An 18,397-nucleotide genomic window follows, 5' to 3' on the forward strand; every position below is an offset into this window, starting at 1 on the left:
AGCATCTTCATTTGAAAATATTGAGCTGCCTTTAGCCACCCTAAGGTTGCCCATAATCAAATTAGAGTCATAGAGTTCTATTCCAATTTATGTTTGGAATAATTCTGTTTTGGGGACTCATACATTTTTGTGTGGTATTTTAAATCCCCAGATTTAAATATAGCCTTCTACCCTTCTACTACCCAAGGAGGTCATGGTAATCCCTTGGTGCTTGGAAGCTGCTTACCAAACATACACATGTTTACTATACTATACTATACTATACCATACCATACCATACTATACTATACTATAATATGGATAATGTACACATAATATTTACAAAAGAATCTGAGTAATAAATTGTGACAGAACATTAGCTCAAGCTCAAGGTTTCATCACCACCAACCACCACTTTAAACATTAGAGGGCAGTGGGACAAGCAGGGTTCAATTCCCTCAGGGGCAAGAAATCCTAATGAGTTCTGCACAGGCACCACAGTCCTGTAATGTGAGTTCCTGCAACCAGGTAGGTCTCTCTATTGACAATGCACATAGTTTATTGTTTATCTTAGCAGGAGGGAGCAATAGTATATAAGGGCAAACTGGTTGTAGTATCATTCCTTGCAAAGCTAGCATCTTATAAGGGAAAGGAATGTATTTCATCCTTATTAGGAAAAGAATGCCACAAGGCAGGGATTTTCATACCTTCAACCCATGTGAGGATAGAACTTCTGTCTTCCAGGCTTTGGTTGTCACTGGTTAGGAATACTGTCAAGGGAAATCTTCCAATAGCAACACTTGCTCTCATGAAAACTGTTTAAGCCCTGGTTCACATTGATGCTACTTTGAAATCGCGCTACTTCACTTGCAGTAGTGCGATTTCAAAGTAGCAAGGTCAGCGCGATTTCAGGTGCTACTTGATAGACATCTGTGTGGCTTCATGCACAGATGTCTATTGAAGTCGCACCTGAAATCGTCAAAAGTAGTGCAGGAACTACTTTTGCAAATTGGTGTCCCCCCGATTGGAACAGTGCCATTGCCTCCAATAGGCTGTGACTTGTTATGCGATGTGAACCTAGGCTAAGAGAGGATTTCTCCTAATATGGAAAGATCTTGACTCACTTTTTGCTGTGTCTCAAGGCAGAGTATGGGGGAAATCTGCCAATGGGATCCAGACAAACATTTCACAGGGATACAGGGCCGGCGCTAGCAATAGGCGGGTCAGGCGGCTGCCTAGGGCGCCAGGGTGGGGGGGGGGGGTGGCAAAATACGGATCCCCAGCCACTCGCTGTGATTTGGATTATTTAAATATCTCCAGGATTGTCATTTTTTAAAAAACATGCTGCCTCTTGGTGCCAGCCGCCAGGCTAGAGGGCGATTGCGCCTGTGAAGACACCCCGGACCGCTCTGTCCCCAGCCTGCAGTGCCGCCCTAGCAGCGGCAGTGAGAAGAAGAGGGGAGACAGCCAGCCGGTCCGGAAGTGCAGCATGATCGGTGGAACTGGCTGGGGCGGATGAGACGGCATGTAACTCTGGGCTTGCCGATATCCGCTCCCCCTCCTCCTGGCCGCTCGGGCATCTATTATGGAAGAACAGGCAGGCAGCAGCGCCACTCTCCTGAAGTAAAGCCATCACCGCCGCTGGCTCAGGTATAGTGGAAGCTCAGCTGCATGCTTAGTGCTGCAGCCTGCAATCACATGAAATAAAACATGTACTCTGTCAAGTTTATAGTGTATTTCACTGTGTGTGTGTGTGTGTGTGTGGTTAGGAACAGACGTGCAGGGGGGTACGTAGGGGGAACAGAGGTGTGTGTGGGGGGTACATAGGGGGAACAGAGGTGTGTGTGTGGGGGGGGGTACATAGGGGGAACAGATGTGTGTGTGTGTGGGGGTAGGCAGACAGACGTGTGGGGGGGTACATAGGAGGAACAGATGTGTGGGGGGGGGGGAGAGGAACAGACGTGCAGGGAGGTACAGAGGGGAACAGATGTGTGAGGACAGGGGACAGATGTGCAGGGGGGGTACAGAGGGGTAACATGTGTGTTTGGGGGGAGGGGGGAAACAGGCGTGCAGGGGGGGTTACAGAGGGGTAACAAATTGTTTGTGTCTGGGGGGGAGAGACGTGCAGGGGGCTACAGAGGGATAACAGGTGTGTGTGCGCACGTGTGGGGGAGGAGGGGGGAGACAGACGTGCAGGGGGTACAGAGGGGTAACAGGTGTGTGTGTGTGTGTGTGGGGGGGAAGACATGCAGGGGGGTACAGAGGGGTAACAGGTGTGTGTGTGTGTGTGTGTGTGTGGGGACAGACGTGCAGGGGGTACAGAAAGACAACAGGTGTGTGTGTGTGGGGGGGCAGACTTGCAGGGGGTACAGAGGGGTAACAGATGTGTGTGTGAGGGGGACAGACTTGCAGGGGGTACAGAGGGGTAACAGGTGTGTGTGTGGGGGGCAGACGTGCAGGGGGTACAGAGGGGTAACAGGTGTGTGTATGTGTGGTGGGGGGGACAGACGTGCTGGGGGGTACAGAGGGGTAGATTGTGTGTGTGTGTGAGAGGGACTGATATGTATGTGGGGGGTTTGAGGGGAACAGAGACACAGAGGAGGGGTGCAGAGGGGAACAACCATTCAGGGTGATAAAGTGATGGAGTGATCTGACGTGTGAAGATGGAAGAATTGTGGTGATCTGAAATCTGAAAATAAAGAAATTGGGGTGATTTGAGGTGTGGAGGTTCAAGTCCACCTTTGTAAAAAAAATTAAGAAATGAAGATCTTTTTGCATACAAAAAGGTACAAAAATGTGCATTTATTATTATTTTTAGTAGGTGCCTGTAACGCATGGTAAGTGTATCTGTATACTCGTACAGACAGGCAATTATACAGTTAGACTGTCTGTATACTGCCCTAGCTTGTGGACCACAGCTGGCTTGATTAAGCAAGCCGGTGCCATCCACTATTTGTTTTCGGGCCAGGTCCAGAGGCACAGGTACAGGCCTGTGGACCACGGCTGAAGAAATGGGTGAAGAGGCGCCGCAAAAGTCTCAGTGAGGGGCGGAGCCAATGGGGGCGGCAAAATTAGGTTTCGCCTAGGGTGCCAAAAATCCTTGCACCAGCCCTGCAGGGATATTAACCATTCCTTGCTCCAAAAAAGGTTTTGGCTTTAGATAAACTTTAAATGTAGAATCTCCACTTGATCTCACCAGGTAACCAAAACCATAAATGGGAATACCAAACATGCGCAATGTAGGTCACAGGAGCATTTGAAAAAAAAGGGAACTTTTTTTTGTAGGTTAAATGCTAAGTTCACCTTTTCTAGAATATTGTCTAGGCAGTAAAGGAGCCCCAGTGGGTAATAAAAAACTGTGCAGCTTTGTAAAATTTTCATTAAAGCTGGGTTCACATTGCAGCGATGCAGGAACGCCGCGAATCCGCGGCGGGTTCCCACATCGCATACCTCCCGGCGGCAGTTCACACTGCCCTATGCGAACTGCTGGGAGTGTCAGTGAAACGTTAATGACACCCCCAGATCAGTTTGCATATCGCAGTGCGATCTGCAAACTCGGACAGGAATCGGATTGCATGGTGTGAACACCCATGTGACCCGATTCTGCTGCGGACCAAAAAAAGGGTCCTGTGCGAGTTTGGGCCGTGTGCGATGCGAATTCAGCCATACTATCTGTATGGCTGAACTTGCATCACACAGAGATCAGATGTGATTTGCACTGCAGTGCAGTGCTAATCACATCCGTTCTCATAAACCCCTGCAGTGTGAACCCAGCCTAATTTTATTGTCATCCTGTAGCGCATTTAGGCCCCCCTTGAGGCCTGACCGAAAACTCCTAGTAATTCCTGTGTCCTGCCTTGCTGGTAGGACCCAAAAAAACCCTGGTTGAGGATTGCTAACTTGATGATTTTGAGCAGGCTTACGGGGGAGCTTAATGGGCCTACAATTAGGACAATAAACTTCATGAAGGCTCTACTAAGTTACGCAGTTTTTCTAATGGGGCCCTTTGACTTCATATGCTATTTTATGGAAAGATGAACTTAGCCTTTAAAGAGGCAGTAAACCCTGATGATGTCTCCCTGCAAAGGTAAAGCATAATGGGCTACCATGCATTGAATAGTAGCCCATTATGTGTCACTTACCTGACACAGGAGCCACCGATGTCACCGCTGTCCGGTGCATCCATCTTCTTCTGGGTATCACTGCTCCGGCTACTCACATCGCCGGAGCAGCGATGACGTCACTCCCGCACATGCACATGGGAGCCGCCACTAATGGCATATCTCCGTTAGCAGCAGCATGCTGCTAATGGCGATAGTGCGCCTACACGTCGCTGTCTACGGCGCATGCGCTGTAGACAGCTGTGACTGTCTTTTAGTAAATATCTCCTAAACCGTGTAGGTTTAGGAGATATTTCTTGGACCTACAGGTAAGCCTTAATCTAGGCTTACCTGTAGGTCAAAGTGGTTTGTAAGGGTTTACAACCACTTTAAAGCTGTTCTGCAGGTTTCCTATGAATTTAAATAGATTGTTTGGACCAAGCTGGTACAAACGAACTGTTTCCTTCACTAAGTGCTGCACTGGCTCTGAGCACTGAATGTACTGTATATAGCTTCAGCTACATACAGTACACAGTGCTGGATTTCAGCTGTGAGACAGGGACTTTCACACATCTGGAAAACACCAGCCACTCATAGGGAGCTTTGTACTGTGTATTCTTTCAGTGGGTTCTCCCTTACTGCAAGGGTAAAATGTTCAATCAATCTAGGGGTTGAAGACTAGACTGTATTACTTACCCATTTTATGCTTTAGTAACTTCCAACATTCCTTACAACCAGTCCATCACAGTCTCCTCTGTAGCTGCTACCAACTACAGTTGCATGCTCACCCCCCAACATAAACAACACAGAGTTAATATTCTTGCATTGTAAGTAATAAAGCAGAGGTTCCATCCACATACTAGAGCTTTAGGGGAGAGGAAGACAGCACTGGAACTGGCCACCATGTAAGTAACACTGCTTATTCTGCAACCCACCCAGACTTTACAAGCATTTAACCCTTGCTGTGTGGAGGGGCCCCACTGCAAGTTCTTTTTCCTGTTGAACCCAGAGTCAGACGTTAAGGTAATTTATTTTCTCCTGCTAACATCATATCCAAAACTATAGTCGGCATTCCTTCCAGGCCTTATAACACTCCCTTTATTTTAAGGCTTCCTTAATGCTTGCTTACATCTGTTTCCGGCTAACTAATTTACTTTTAAAACATTTTAGGGAACTTTGGTTTTTCCAGTCTTAACTTCTGTCTTGAAGGATCCCAAACACTTCAAAAACCCTGATAGATTTGACCCTGGACATTTCCTTAATGAGGATGGCACTTTTAAGAAGAGTGATGCCTTCATGCCCTTTTCTGCAGGTACTATGTTTTAGTTATTTGCTCAGCTAATAATTTTCAAATATGCAGTCGATTTTTAATTTAAACCATGGTGTTTCAGAACATTAGTTTAAAACGCATCAGGATTAGGGATGAGTTTGTCTTCGTATTTAGATGTTCTGTGCCAATGAGCTGTGGGCGGGAGATTCCCTACCCTGCAGCTGCATGTATACAAAAGGGTGGAGATGTTTGTGACATGATTGACCTAATATGGCTATGTGCCCAATTTAAGTCAATGACGCCACGTCCCCGTCCATTTTTGTATATCAGATGTGCAGTGAGGAAACAGCTGCCCACAGCCCAATGACCCAGAAATAACTGCTAACTTCTAGTTATGGCTGATGTCAAGCTCATTAATAATCAGGATAAGGTTTTTATTTTCAAAAAGTGACTGTATTTTTTAGAGTCCAGTGAAAATGAAACCCAACCCAAAAGTTCAAGTGGAACTATATAAGGAATGAGCTGAACTGCCCTGTTTCTATTGAGCAGGGTTCTGTGAATCTGACAAATGAAAAATGTTTATCTGTGCTAATAAGCATAGGGTATCAAAAATAGCATGTGGGGTGCAGATTTTAAGGGGGGGTGTCTCCAATAAAAAAAAAAAGTATGCAATCCCTCTAAAAATGAATTCCAGGTCCTTAATCCATGCGATCTGGCTGGCCAGGAAGGGGGGAGGGGGAGCATGCAGTCCCCCACTCCTGAACCCTACCCCAGCAAAGTTCCTTGGCCCCATGTTGATGAGGACAACAACCTCTTCCCCGCAACCCTGGCAGGTGGGAGTGGGGGGGTCTGTGGGCAGGAAGCCTATTGGTTTCTGGAAGCCCCCTTTAACAATTTAGGGACCCCCAGATATCTCACCAACCACAGGAATGAGTATGGGTTACATAGTACTCATGAACAAAAAAATATGTTTCCTGAAAATAAAGACACCCAAACGTTTAGCAAGTCATTTATTTAGAAAAAAAATCCCCCAAAAACTGCAACTTGTTGTAAATCTATCATCAATCCCAATGCTCACCACTCTTTAGTTCACTAAATAAAAACGACTACCTGGCACACAGCCGATCCTTATGCTAGACATGAATGACAGCTATAAAAGGGAAGGGGCAGGGAAAGTGATGATATCACTCCAAATATGATCAAGTATCTATTTTTAGACAATAATGTAACTAACCACTCCAATCCCGCCTATTTGCTACCGTGGTTGGGGATTCCCATCCATGTAAGCAAATGAGCAGGGTGATGTCAATGGTTTGTAAGGATGCAGCAGGTTCAAACGCCCACTGCTTCTTTAGCAACCATTGACAGCCAGAAGCTGTCAAGTTTGTCCATGCTGAATAGTGATGGACGAACTTCCGACGGGACGTTTCGCGAAAGCGAAATGCGAACGGACCCAAACGTTCGCGAAACCGAACGTTCGCCGCGGGCCCCATTGACTTCAATGGGAGGCGAACTTTGCAAACCTTCATGTCGAATTTGCGGCCACGTGGTAATTATTAGGGGGTAAAACGTAGTCCCACCATCTGGACAATGACATAATACATGTATGAGGTGAATTTGGGATCGATAACTACAAGCATTTTTATTTTATTTGGGAAATTGTTCTAACAATTCAGGACTATGGAGCTAATGAAGGCAATGGAGGAGAGGGAAGGTCAGGGACCAGGGTAGGCAAAGAAGAGGGTGCAGGAGATGATCACCAGCAGCGTGACATACCGGAATGACACATGCACCGTGATAGAGGCATCTGACAGCAGCACCGTAATACAGAGCACTGACAGCAGCACCGTGACATACAGCGCTGACAGCAGCACCGTGACATACAGCGCTGACAGCAGCACCGTGACATACAGCGCTGACAGCAGCACCGTGACATACAGCGCTGACAGCAGCACCGTGACATACAGCGCTGACAGCAGCACCGTGACATACAGCGCTGACAGCAGCACCGTGACATACAGCGCTGACAGCAGCACCGTGACATACAGCGCTGACAGCAGCACCGTGACATACAGCGCTGACAGCAGCACCGTGACATACAGCGCTGACAGCAGCACCGTGACATACAGCGCTGACAGCAGCACCGTGACATACAGCGCTGACAGCAGCACCGTGACATACAGCGCTGACAGCAGCACCGTGACATACAGCACTGACAGCAGCACCGTAAGCAGCCCCAGGAGGAAGTCAGCACAGCACAGGGATGGTGTGATCCCCTCATAATAAGAACCCCCAGGAGGAAGTCAGCACAGCACAGGGATAGTGTGATCCCTTCATAATAAGAACCCCCAGGAGGAAGTCAGCACAGCACAGGGATATCATAAGCAGCCCCAGTAGAAATATGACACCGCTCAACCTCTTCAAAGAGGAGGGTAGGGGCATATAGTACGGTGTGCTTTTTTGGGTCAAGGAAGTGAGCCAAATGAATTAAGAAGGTCTGTGTGCTTGATTAAAAAAATAGTTTATAGACATATACATGGTCTACTGGTCACATGTGTTGAATTCCTCCGAGATCCATGCCTCATTCATTTTTAGAAATGTGAGGTAGTTAACACTGTGGTGAGCTAGGCGAGTACGCTTATCGGTCACAATCCCCCCTGCTGCGCTGAACGTCCTTTCGGACAGGACACTGGATGAGGGGCAAGCCAACAGTTCGATTGCAAATTGGGCAAGCTCTGGCCAGAGGTCAAGCCTGCCCACCCAGTAGTCTAGGGGTTCATCACTCCTCAGAGCGTCCACATCGGCCGTTAACCCAATGTAGTCGGACACCTGACGGTCTAGGCGTTCCCTGATGCTGGATCCGGATGACACCTGTCGATGGGTCGGCTGAAAGAATGACCTCATATCCGAAGTCACCAACACATCTTCAAACCGGCCTCTTCTTGCAGGCGCTGTTGGATTGGTACCCGCAAATCCTTCTCTGGGAGTGGGAATTGCTCCTCTGCCAGCGCACGCAAAAGCAGAATGCAGCATTTCTCGAAGCAAGGCCTGGAAGTGCTGCATTCTGACAGCCCTCTGCGACGGCGGTAACATTTCCGCCATTTTGTGTTTGTACCGGGGGTCTAAGTACGTTGCCACCCAGTACTGGTCCTTGACCCTCATGCTTTTTATACGGGGGTCCCTATTAAAACACTGGAGCATGAAGGCCCCCATTTGCACTAAAGTGGAAGCGGTGTGGTGGCCTGGCTCCTGCTCATCATCCAGGATAATGTCGTCCTCTTCATTCTCCTCTCCCCATCCTCGCACAACAGGGATCCCAGAAAGGTTTAAAGCATGCTCTTCTTGCTCCTGCTCATCCGCCCCGGCACCATCCTCCTCTGACTCCTCATCAGACTCCTGTTGTTGACTTGTCTCAGATAGAGTAGCCCCCCCTGGGAATTCATCCAGCATTGCGACTTCCTCATCTTCCCGCTCCTGCTCCTCCACAGCCTGATCAATGACACGACGCAATGCACGCTCCAGAAAGAAGGCATAAGGTACCATGTCACTGATGGCGCCATGGCTGCGACTGACCAGTTTGGTGATCTCCTCAAATGGCCGCAGAAGTCTGCATGTGTCGCGCATGAGCAGCCACTGGCGCGGTGAAAAAAAACCCAGCTCCCCAGAACCGTTTCTTTCGCAGAGTTCATACAGGTAGACGTTAACTGCACGTTTCTGCTGGAGCAGCCTATCAAGCATATAGAAGGTTGAGTTCCATCGCGTCGGGCAATCGCAAATAAGACGTCTGACCGGCAGATGGTGTCGCCGCTGAATGTCAGCAAGGCGAGCCATGGCCGTGTAAGATCTTCTGAAATGGGCCGAGATTTTCCTTGCCTGCCGCAAGATGTCCTGGACCCCAGGGTATTTGACAAGGAATCGCTGCACGACCAAGTTTAAGACGTGTGCCATGCACGGCACGTGCGTGATTTTGCCCTGTTTCAATGCGCTAAGCAGATTGGCACCGTTGTCACACACCACTTTACCAACTGTCAAATTGAGCGGTGTTAGCCACTCATCTGCCTGTGAACGCAAAGCTGAAAGGAGTGCCGGGCCAGTGTGGCTCTTTGCTTCCAGGCACAACAGACGCAGCACGGCATGGCAACGTCTCACCTGGCATGTGGAATAGGTTCTGGGGAGCTTGGGCGGTGCAGTGGAAGAGACGCTAGCAGCGGAAAAGGAGGAGGCAGCTGAGGAGGAGAGGGAGGAGGATGGAGTAGGAGGAGGAGAAGAAGAGTCAGGCCTGCATGCAATCCGTGGCGGTAAAACCAAATCTACACGGGTGCCACGGGTTACATGCTTGACGGCCGTCAGAAGGTTCACCCAGTGGGCAGTAAAACTGATATACCTTCCCTGCCCGTGTTTGCTAGACCACGTGTCTGTGGTCAGATGTATCTTGGCACCGACACTGTGTGCCAGAGATACATTCACTTGCCGCTGAACATGGCCATATAGCTCTGGGATGCCCTTCTCTGAGAAATACTTCCTTCCTGGGACCTTCCATTGTGGTGTTCCAATGGCCACAAATTTGCGAAAGGCCTCCGAGTCCACCAGTTTATATGGCAGTAGTTGGCGGGCTATGAGTTCTGACAAGCCAGCCGCCAACCGTTGGGCAAGAGGGTTATCCGGCGTCATCATTTTTTTACGCTCAAACATTAGGCCCACGGAAGCCTGCCTTTTTGCAGAAAAATGTGAGCTTGGCGTGATGGAAGGTGGAGTGGAGGACAATTGTGAGGAGAGAGGAGAAGGAGAAGTAGAAGACGAGGCTGGACGGTGAGAGCCTGCAGTGTGGCTTTGTGTGTTCCGTTGCTCCCACTGGGCTCGGTGATGGCTGCTCATGTGCCTTCTTAAGGCGGTCGTCCCTAGGTGAGTATTGGGCTTACCGCGACTAACGCGTTGACTGCAAAGATTGCAGATGGCAACGCTATTGTCAGCAGCGGACACGTTAAAAAAAGCCCACACTGCGGAGCCATGTGCCGGTGTCCTGGGAGCGCCAGATGTGACCGTACATGGTCGATGACTCGCTCCTGATACATTTGCAGTCTGCTTTGTCCCTGCTGTGCAATGTAAGTCATTGCTGCTTCTCCTCCCTATCTGCTGGTCCATATCTCCCTCTGAACTCCCCTCCTCTTCCTCTCTTGTGGGCACCCACGTGACATCACTAGACACGTCATCATCAACGTCACCTTCCCCACCGCTATAAGTAGAGATCTCGGAGTAGGCAGCAACACCGGGGACCAACCTCCTCCTTGGGCTGATCTGGGTACTGGCGTCAGACTGCTGAGTAGCGCTTGTTGCTACCTCCTCTTCCTGATCCAATACCAAGAGTGGCTGCGCATCAGAAATGTCCTCTTGATATGGATCGGAAAATAATTCCAGTGACTCAAGCGGAAGGTATGTGGTGGTGGTGGTCGTGTTGTTGGTGGTAGTGTCTTTGGGGGTGCACATAGCAGAGAGTGAAGAAGAGGGTGCAGATCGAGAGGATGAGGAGGGTGCAGAAGAGTAAGGCTGAGCGAGCCACTCAACCAAGTCTGGTGCATCCTTTAAAGTAATTGAACGCACCTTCTGCAACTTCCCACTTTGGCTCAAGCCTGTTGCTCCTGCCCTACCCCTACCACCCCTGCGGAAGGGCCTGCCTCTTCCTCTGCCTGTCATTTTTTAAATGACCCTGTGACAAAACTCTTAGTCCCTATACCGATGAAGGACTGCTGCAGTATAGGGCAGCGGTCAGCAGTGGTGCACGTCAACCCTATCTATTGTGGACCGATAGCGGTCCTTACAGAACAGCAGACTGTACCGCACTCAAGCCTATGTACCGTAGCACCCTATACCAAGTTACCAGTCCTTATAAGAACTTTTGTGGACCAAGCAGGTTGTGTATTAGTGTTTAGCAGACTGTACGTCAGTCCCTATACCGCTGAAGGACTGCTGCAGTATAGGGCAGCGGTCAGCAGTGGTGCACGTCAACCCTATCTATTGTGGACCGATAGCGGTCCTTACAGAACAGCAGACTGTACCGCACTCAAGCCTATGTACCGTAGCACCCTATACCAAGTTACCAGTCCTTATAAGAACTTTTGTGGACCAAGCAGGTTGTGTATTAGTGTTTAGCAGACTGTACGTCAGTCCCTATACCGCTGAAGGACTGCTGCAGTATAGGGCAGCGGTCAGCAGTGGTGCACGTCAACCCTATCTATTGTGGACCGATAGCGGTCCTTACAGAACAGCAGACTGTACCGCACTCAAGCCTATGTACCGTAGCACCCTATACCAAGTTACCAGTCCTTATAAGAACTTTTGTGGAACAAGCAGGTTGTGTGTTAGTGATTAGCAGACTGTACGTCAGTCCCTATACCGCTGAAGGACTGCTGCAGTATAGGGCAGCGGTCAGCAGTGGTGCACGTCAACCCTATCTATTGTGGACCGATAGCGGTCCTTACAGAACAGCAGACTGTACCGCACTCAAGCCTATGTACCGTAGCACCCTATACCAAGTTACCAGTCCTTATAAGAACTTTTGTGGACCAAGCAGGTTGTGTATTAGTGTTTAGCAGACTGTACGTCAGTCCCTATACCGCTGAAGGACTGCTGCAGTATAGGGCAGCGGTCAGCAGTGGTGCACGTCAACCCTATCTATTGTGGACCGATAGCGGTCCTTACAGAACAGCAGACTGTACCGCACTCAAGCCTATGTACCGTAGCACCCTATACCAAGTTACCAGTCCTTATAAGAACTTTTGTGGACCAAGCAGGTTGTGTATTAGTGTTTAGCAGACTGTACGTCAGTCCCTATACCGCTGAAGGACTGCTGCAGTATAGGGCAGCGGTCAGCAGTGGTGCACGTCAACCCTATCTATTGTGGACCGATAGCGGTCCTTACAGAACAGCAGACTGTACCGCACTCAAGCCTATGTACCGTAGCACCCTATACCAAGTTACCAGTCCTTATAAGAACTTTTGTGGAACAAGCAGGTTGTGTGTTAGTGATTAGCAGACTGTACGTCAGTCCCTATACCGCTGAAGGACTGCTGCAGTATAGGGCAGCGGTCAGCAGTGGTGCACGTCAACCCTATCTATTGTGGACCGATAGCGGTCCTTACAGAACAGCAGACTGTACCGCACTCAAGCCTATGTACCGTAGCACCCTATACCAAGTTACCAGTCCTTATAAGAACTTTTGTGGACCAAGCAGGTTGTGTATTAGTGTTTAGCAGACTGTACGTCAGTCCCTATACCGCTGAAGGACTGCTGCAGTATAGGGCAGCGGTCAGCAGTGGTGCACGTCAACCCTATCTATTGTGGACCGATAGCGGTCCTTACAGAACAGCAGACTGTACCGCACTCAAGCCTATGTACCGTAGCACCCTATACCAAGTTACCAGTCCTTATAAGAACTTTTGTGGAACAAGTGAGTTGTGAATGTTTAGCAGACTGCAGCAGAAGGGCAGCAGTCAAGTATAATATCCTTTCTATATTTGGAAGAAAGAATATTATACATGTACAAGCCTATTACTGTACCACTGATACCAGTCCTGAAAAGAACCTTTGTGGAACTAATAATAACAGCAAGTCTTTAAAATTACCCTCACTGCCTGACAACACTGCTTCCTTCCTGTCCCTATACAAATTGGCAAAAAAAGAGAACGATTAGTGGTTACTGGAACAGCTCTTTTGTGGACCTTGATAGTAACAGCTAATGATGATGATGATGATGATGATGATGAAAGACTAATCTGGCTGTCCCTGTAGCATACACCGTCCTTTCCCTTTCTCTAAACTAACAAAAGACACTCAGGCTGCTGCAAGAATCAGCAGCACAGCAAACCTATCAACACCTAACACCTATACCAGTCCTGAAAAGAACTTTTGTGTACCAAATAGCTAGTGGTTTATCTCTCCCTACTCCACACAGGAACCTGTCCCTATCGTAACAGAAGAAAGAATGTAAAATGGCCACCGGATCGGGTGTATTTATAGGTTAGGGGGAATGTCCAAGTGTCCATGTGCTGTCATGTCTCAATTGGCTGTCCTGTATCACATGATAAACGTGTCACCAAAGGTTAAAGTTCTTGTATACATTAAACACGTAAGTCCGCCGCGGCGAACGACGGAAAAAGGCGTTCGAACGTGCGGACCGCGAATGTCGGAAATTCGCCGCGAAACGACCGCCGGGCGAAACGTTCGTCCATCACTAATGCTGAACACCCAAAATTTGGTCCAAACCTAAGTAACATTGAGCTCATCCCTAAACTAAGCTTTTCTATTTTCTTTGGCCAAGGAAGCTGAAATTTTAGCCTCAGTTTAATCTTCAGTTGCAAGGGTGCTTCGCTTTTGATTTGTCATGATACCAGCCTTTTGATGGCTTGACAGTTCAATTGAGAGCACAACTGTATCAATCACGGAATGCCTAGTATGTTACTGTTTGGGGAAACCATTAAATTGTTGTATTAACCGCTTACGGACCGTCTCACGCCGATATACACTAGCAGAATGGCACGACTGGGCACAATCACGTACCTGTATGTTGCCTTTAAGTGCCCAACCGTGGGTCGCGTGCCCCACTGGTGTCCCGCGATCAGGTCACAGAGCTGAAGAACGAGGAGAGGTAAGTGTAAACAAACCTCTCCTCGTGCTTCCTAGTGAGGCTGTCACTGATCGTCTGTTCCCTGTTATAGGGAAAGACGATCAGTGATATCAGACGCCAAGCCACACCCCCACAGTTAAAAAAACACACACACACTTAACCCCTACACTGCCCCCTTATGGTTAACCCCTTCACTGCCAGTGACATTTTTACAGTAATCAGTGCATTTTTAATCGCACGGATTGCTGTATTAATGCCAATGGTCCCAAAAATGTGTCAAAATTGTCCGACATGTCCGCCATAATGTCGCAGTCACAATAAAAATGATCGCTACCATTACTAGTAAAAAAAGGACGCCGGGGGGGCGTGACCATAAGCCGAGCTGGAAGGACGCTGTGAGTGAGAGCTCTCCTCTAGCCCAGCACTACAACGGCCTTACTCGGGGGTTAAAAGCCACGTACGATGGGGAGATCGAGAGCTACGAGGTCCTCATCCTCCCGGGGGTCCTCCCAGCCGCCCCCGGGCTCGTCATCCTCCCGAAAAGCTTTCTTTCAGCCGCCCGGGATCCCGGGCGGAGGCCGCAAGATGGCGCCGGACGGCCAGGCCGCGATGCTGCGGGACTCCACGTCGCCGCTGAAGCAGCAAAGTAAGCACCGATCGGAGCTCCCACACCCGCACACCATGGACTCCCTCCGGGAGCTGGACGAATTAAGCCGCCCCAGCCATATATCCCGTGAGCCTAGGCGCGACCAGGCCGTGGGGGAGCACAGGCCGCGATCCGGCCTAGGCCGCACAGACAGCGCGGAGCCAGCAGGCCCGGAGGCCCAGCACAGGCATCTCGAACCTCCACACTTGCCTGGCCGGAAGGGATCCTGGGACAGCCGGTGGTCCCCGCAGGAGCCCATGCCCGCCGGGACAGCACTAGGGGTGAGTGATCAGCTTTCCCCCCCACCTCGCCCCCCATCTCCCCGGGGACACAGACCGACACCCTGAAGCCCCATCAGCCCTCCACACAATGCTCTGAGGCTTTTCCCCGCTTGCTGCGGACGGCCTCAGACCCAGCAATAAGAGGGTCCCCCATCTCCTCTTCACCGGGCGCTCCAGGAGACCCCCAAAGCCTCACCTGAAATGAGGGCCCAAGATGCCTGGAAATCCCCCGCTCCCCCTAAGGCCCAGAGGTAGCCTCGCTCCAGGGACCCCAGCATATCCAGAGGCCAGGAAGCTAGCCATCCCTCTTATGCCGAGGTAGCCCGCCCTCGCTCCCTGCGTTCACAGGGGGCCTCACCGGACCCCTTAACCTACTCCCCCCACGCCACATCCTGGCCGGACCACGAGAACCCTCTGTCGTCCTGGCCCCCCTCCAATGCCATGGGGCCACAACAGGGAGACTCTCCCCGACACCCACCGCATCCCCACTCCCCCACGGAGCAACATGTGGGCGGATATCCCCCCTGGCACGCCTATCTGACCGCCATCCCAACTAAGGATGACTTTAAACAACTTGTGACGGATGTGAAAGCCACCTGCCGAGCTGAAATCCAGACCCTGCACGCTGGCCTTAAACACCTAGCTGAAAGGGTCGAGATGGCTTAGGAGGAGATCCAGGAGACCAAGCTGGCAGTACACCGCACTCAAATGGAGAATTCGGATCACCGCCTCCTCCTACGGGACATGCAGCGCCATGTAGAGGACCTCGATAATAGAGGCCGGAGGAACAACATTTCGTGTTCGGGGCCTCCCTGAGGCCGAAGGACCCGAGGACCTGCAGGTCTCACTGCAAGCGCTGTTTAACGAAATGCTGGGAGAGGACCCGGCCAAACATATTGAGATGGACAGAGCGCATCGGGCCCTCCGACCCAAGGCCCTGCTTCCAAACCGGGAGACGTTGTCTGCAGGATTCACTCCTTCCCCCTTAAGGAAGACATTATGACTAAATCCCGCTCTATTCGCAACCTAATGTTTGACAATGCTCCGGTCCAGGTGTACCCAGACCTTTCCTGGATAACCCTTCAAAAACGTAGGATGTTGCAGCCACTCCTCCGCACCCTGCAGGACAGGAATATGCCCTACCGATGGGGCTTCCCCTTCTGCCTCACGGCCAGACATCAGGGGAAGTCGGCGTCCCTTCGCTATCCGGAGGACCTCGCCTCCTTCTGTGATACCCTGGGCATACCTGTCCCCAAACTCCCTGACTGGGATCTGATAGCCTCCCCGCCACCTCCACCGGTGCTTTGGCAGAAAATACCCTCGGCTAAAAGACACAGAGGACTGGATCCGGACCGCAGACCGCCTACGCATAAGTAACACGGACTCCCCCACCGGCGGAATTCCCTACTATCTGCTGTATTGTTTTTGTTTTTCCCCTGAGTGCTCTCTCTCATCCTTTCCACTTGGGGAATCTCCCCCCCTCCCCCCCCCCCCCGAGGGCCTGAGCTTCACAAGGTTTCTATTTTTGAACTGCTTTTACCCAGGGCTGGCCTAGGTAGAGTCCGAGGACAGACAGACTCCCAGGTTACTGACCCCCCCCCCGTGGTTTTCCACCCCTTGGTTCCATCGAAGACTATAAACTGTTGGTGTCTACCTGACCCGGCTTTTTCCCCCCCACCTTGTTTTCTGTTTTTTTTCTTTGGGTTCCCATTTTGGGCCGGGGGATGCCTAGGTCAGGAGACCTATCGGAACCGCTTAGGCTCGGTGTCCCTATAGGGCATCTGGACCTGGCGCATGTTACAGCTAATACTGGTTATGTATTTTGTCTATGTTTCTATCCTCTCTCTTTTTTCTAGATTCTCTCTCTGCCCCGCCCCCTGTACGGACATTTGTCAGTGGTCCTCTTGGTCGCCGGTCCTTCTCCAGCAGTCGCCTCTCTCCTCGGGACCCGCATTTCTCTACTGGCTTAAGTTAAGTATGACTATCCCCGACCACCCCCCCCCCCCCCCCCGATTATGGCTAAGATTTTCTCACTTAATGTACATGGTCTAAACTCCAATAAAAAATGCCACCTTGCGCTCCGGAAATTTAGGCAATCCGGGGCGGACATAGTGATGGTTCAGGAAACTCACTTTAACTGGTGGGATTCCTTTAAGTTTGCCTCTAGACATTTCCCCCAGGTATATCAGGCTTTCAGCTCATGCAAGAGGGCGGGGGTGGCCATACTTATCAGGCAAGGTTCCCCCTTTACGTGCACATCGACATACCTAGATCTAAAGGGCCACTATGTCATACTCCGAGGTACCTGGCGCGCGCAGGCCCTCACCCTATGTGCCCTATATGCCCCTACCGTAAGACAGCACCGCTTCTTGTCAAGCGTGCTGTCCCGCCTCTTTAGGATGCCTTCCGAGCTTCTGGTGATAGGGGGGACTTCAATCTTACTCCGTCAGTCCCACATGACCGCCATGTGGGGAATCCACAAGCGCCCCAAACCAGAGTCTTGAGGGACTCTAAGTTGTTCCGCCAGATCACCAGAAGATGGGCTCTATTTGACGTATGGCGAACCCTACACCCCCAGGATCGCCAATATACCTTTTACTCGGCCCCCCATCGCACTCACTCGCGCATTGATCATTTTTTCGTGAACAATAACACGTTGAGGGCCGTCCTCTCCGCACACATTCCACCTATCTCCTGGTCTGACCACACCCCGATTACCATGACGCTAGACATTGGGGCCCCCTTTCATAAACCCTGCAACTGGCGACTGAACAACTACTTATTGCAGCATCTCCCTACCAGAGCGGAGCTGGGATCTTCGCTCCAATTGTATTTCGCTGAAAACGATACCCCGGACGTTACCCTCCCCACCCTGTGGGCTGCCCACAAAGCTGTTATTCGGGGCCGCTGCCTTGCCCTCTCCTCAGCACTGAGGAGAGACGCACAGGCCGCCAGGCTAATGGCTGAAGGACAGTTGAAGACCCTTGAGGCTAGGCTTCAGGGAGCTCCCTCCCTCTCACTGATTAAACAAATTGTGCAGGTGAGACTAACTCTGAGAGATCTTGCTCTAGGCTCAGTGGAGAGGGCGCTTATCCGCCTGCGACAGCTCTATTATGACAAGGGAAATAAAGCGCAGACCCTGTTGGCTCGGAAACTGGCTGATCAAACACAAGCCTCTACACCTTCCCAAATCAAAAACAGTAGAGGAGTCCTCTTGTCTCATCCGCAGGCCATCGCGGACACGTTTGCGGCCTTTTACACTGATCTCTACAACAAGCAGGACATACCCCATAATCCACCAGCCCCCGCATTGAATGATCAAATCACTAGGTACCTAGAAAACATGACACTGCCCCGACTGAAAGACACGGACCTTCAAGACCTTAATGCCCTAATTACGGATGAGGAACTGTCAGCGACTGTGAAAGCACTCCCATAAATCTCCGGGGCCAGACAGGTTCCCGTACGAGTATTATAAGACATTTCTACCTATTTTGAGCC

General features: G+C 50.5%; 2 protein-coding genes across 3 annotated transcripts in view; both read left to right on the forward strand.

Moving 5' to 3' along the window:
* Positions 1-18,397, forward strand: part of LOC143982614 (cytochrome P450 2G1-like) — a 212,355-nt gene that overhangs the window by 173,823 nt on the left and 20,135 nt on the right. The gene's annotated exons all lie outside the window — the stretch shown is intronic.
* The window catches only part of LOC143982627 (cytochrome P450 2G1-like), a 93,582-nt gene that overhangs the window by 55,050 nt on the left and 20,135 nt on the right, over positions 1-18,397 (forward strand). For both annotated transcript variants that reach the window (XM_077481530.1, XM_077481522.1), the window contains exon 8: positions 5,250-5,391. In XM_077481530.1, the coding sequence (XP_077337656.1) occupies positions 5,250-5,391 (142 nt within the window). The remainder of the gene's footprint in view (positions 1-5,249; positions 5,392-18,397) is intronic.

The sequence above is a fragment of the Lithobates pipiens genome, unplaced genomic scaffold, assembly GCF_037356315.1.
Source record: "Lithobates pipiens isolate NorthernLeopardFrog02 unplaced genomic scaffold, aLitPip1_a1.2 Scaffold_1, whole genome shotgun sequence".
NCBI lineage: Eukaryota > Metazoa > Chordata > Amphibia > Anura > Ranidae > Lithobates > Lithobates pipiens.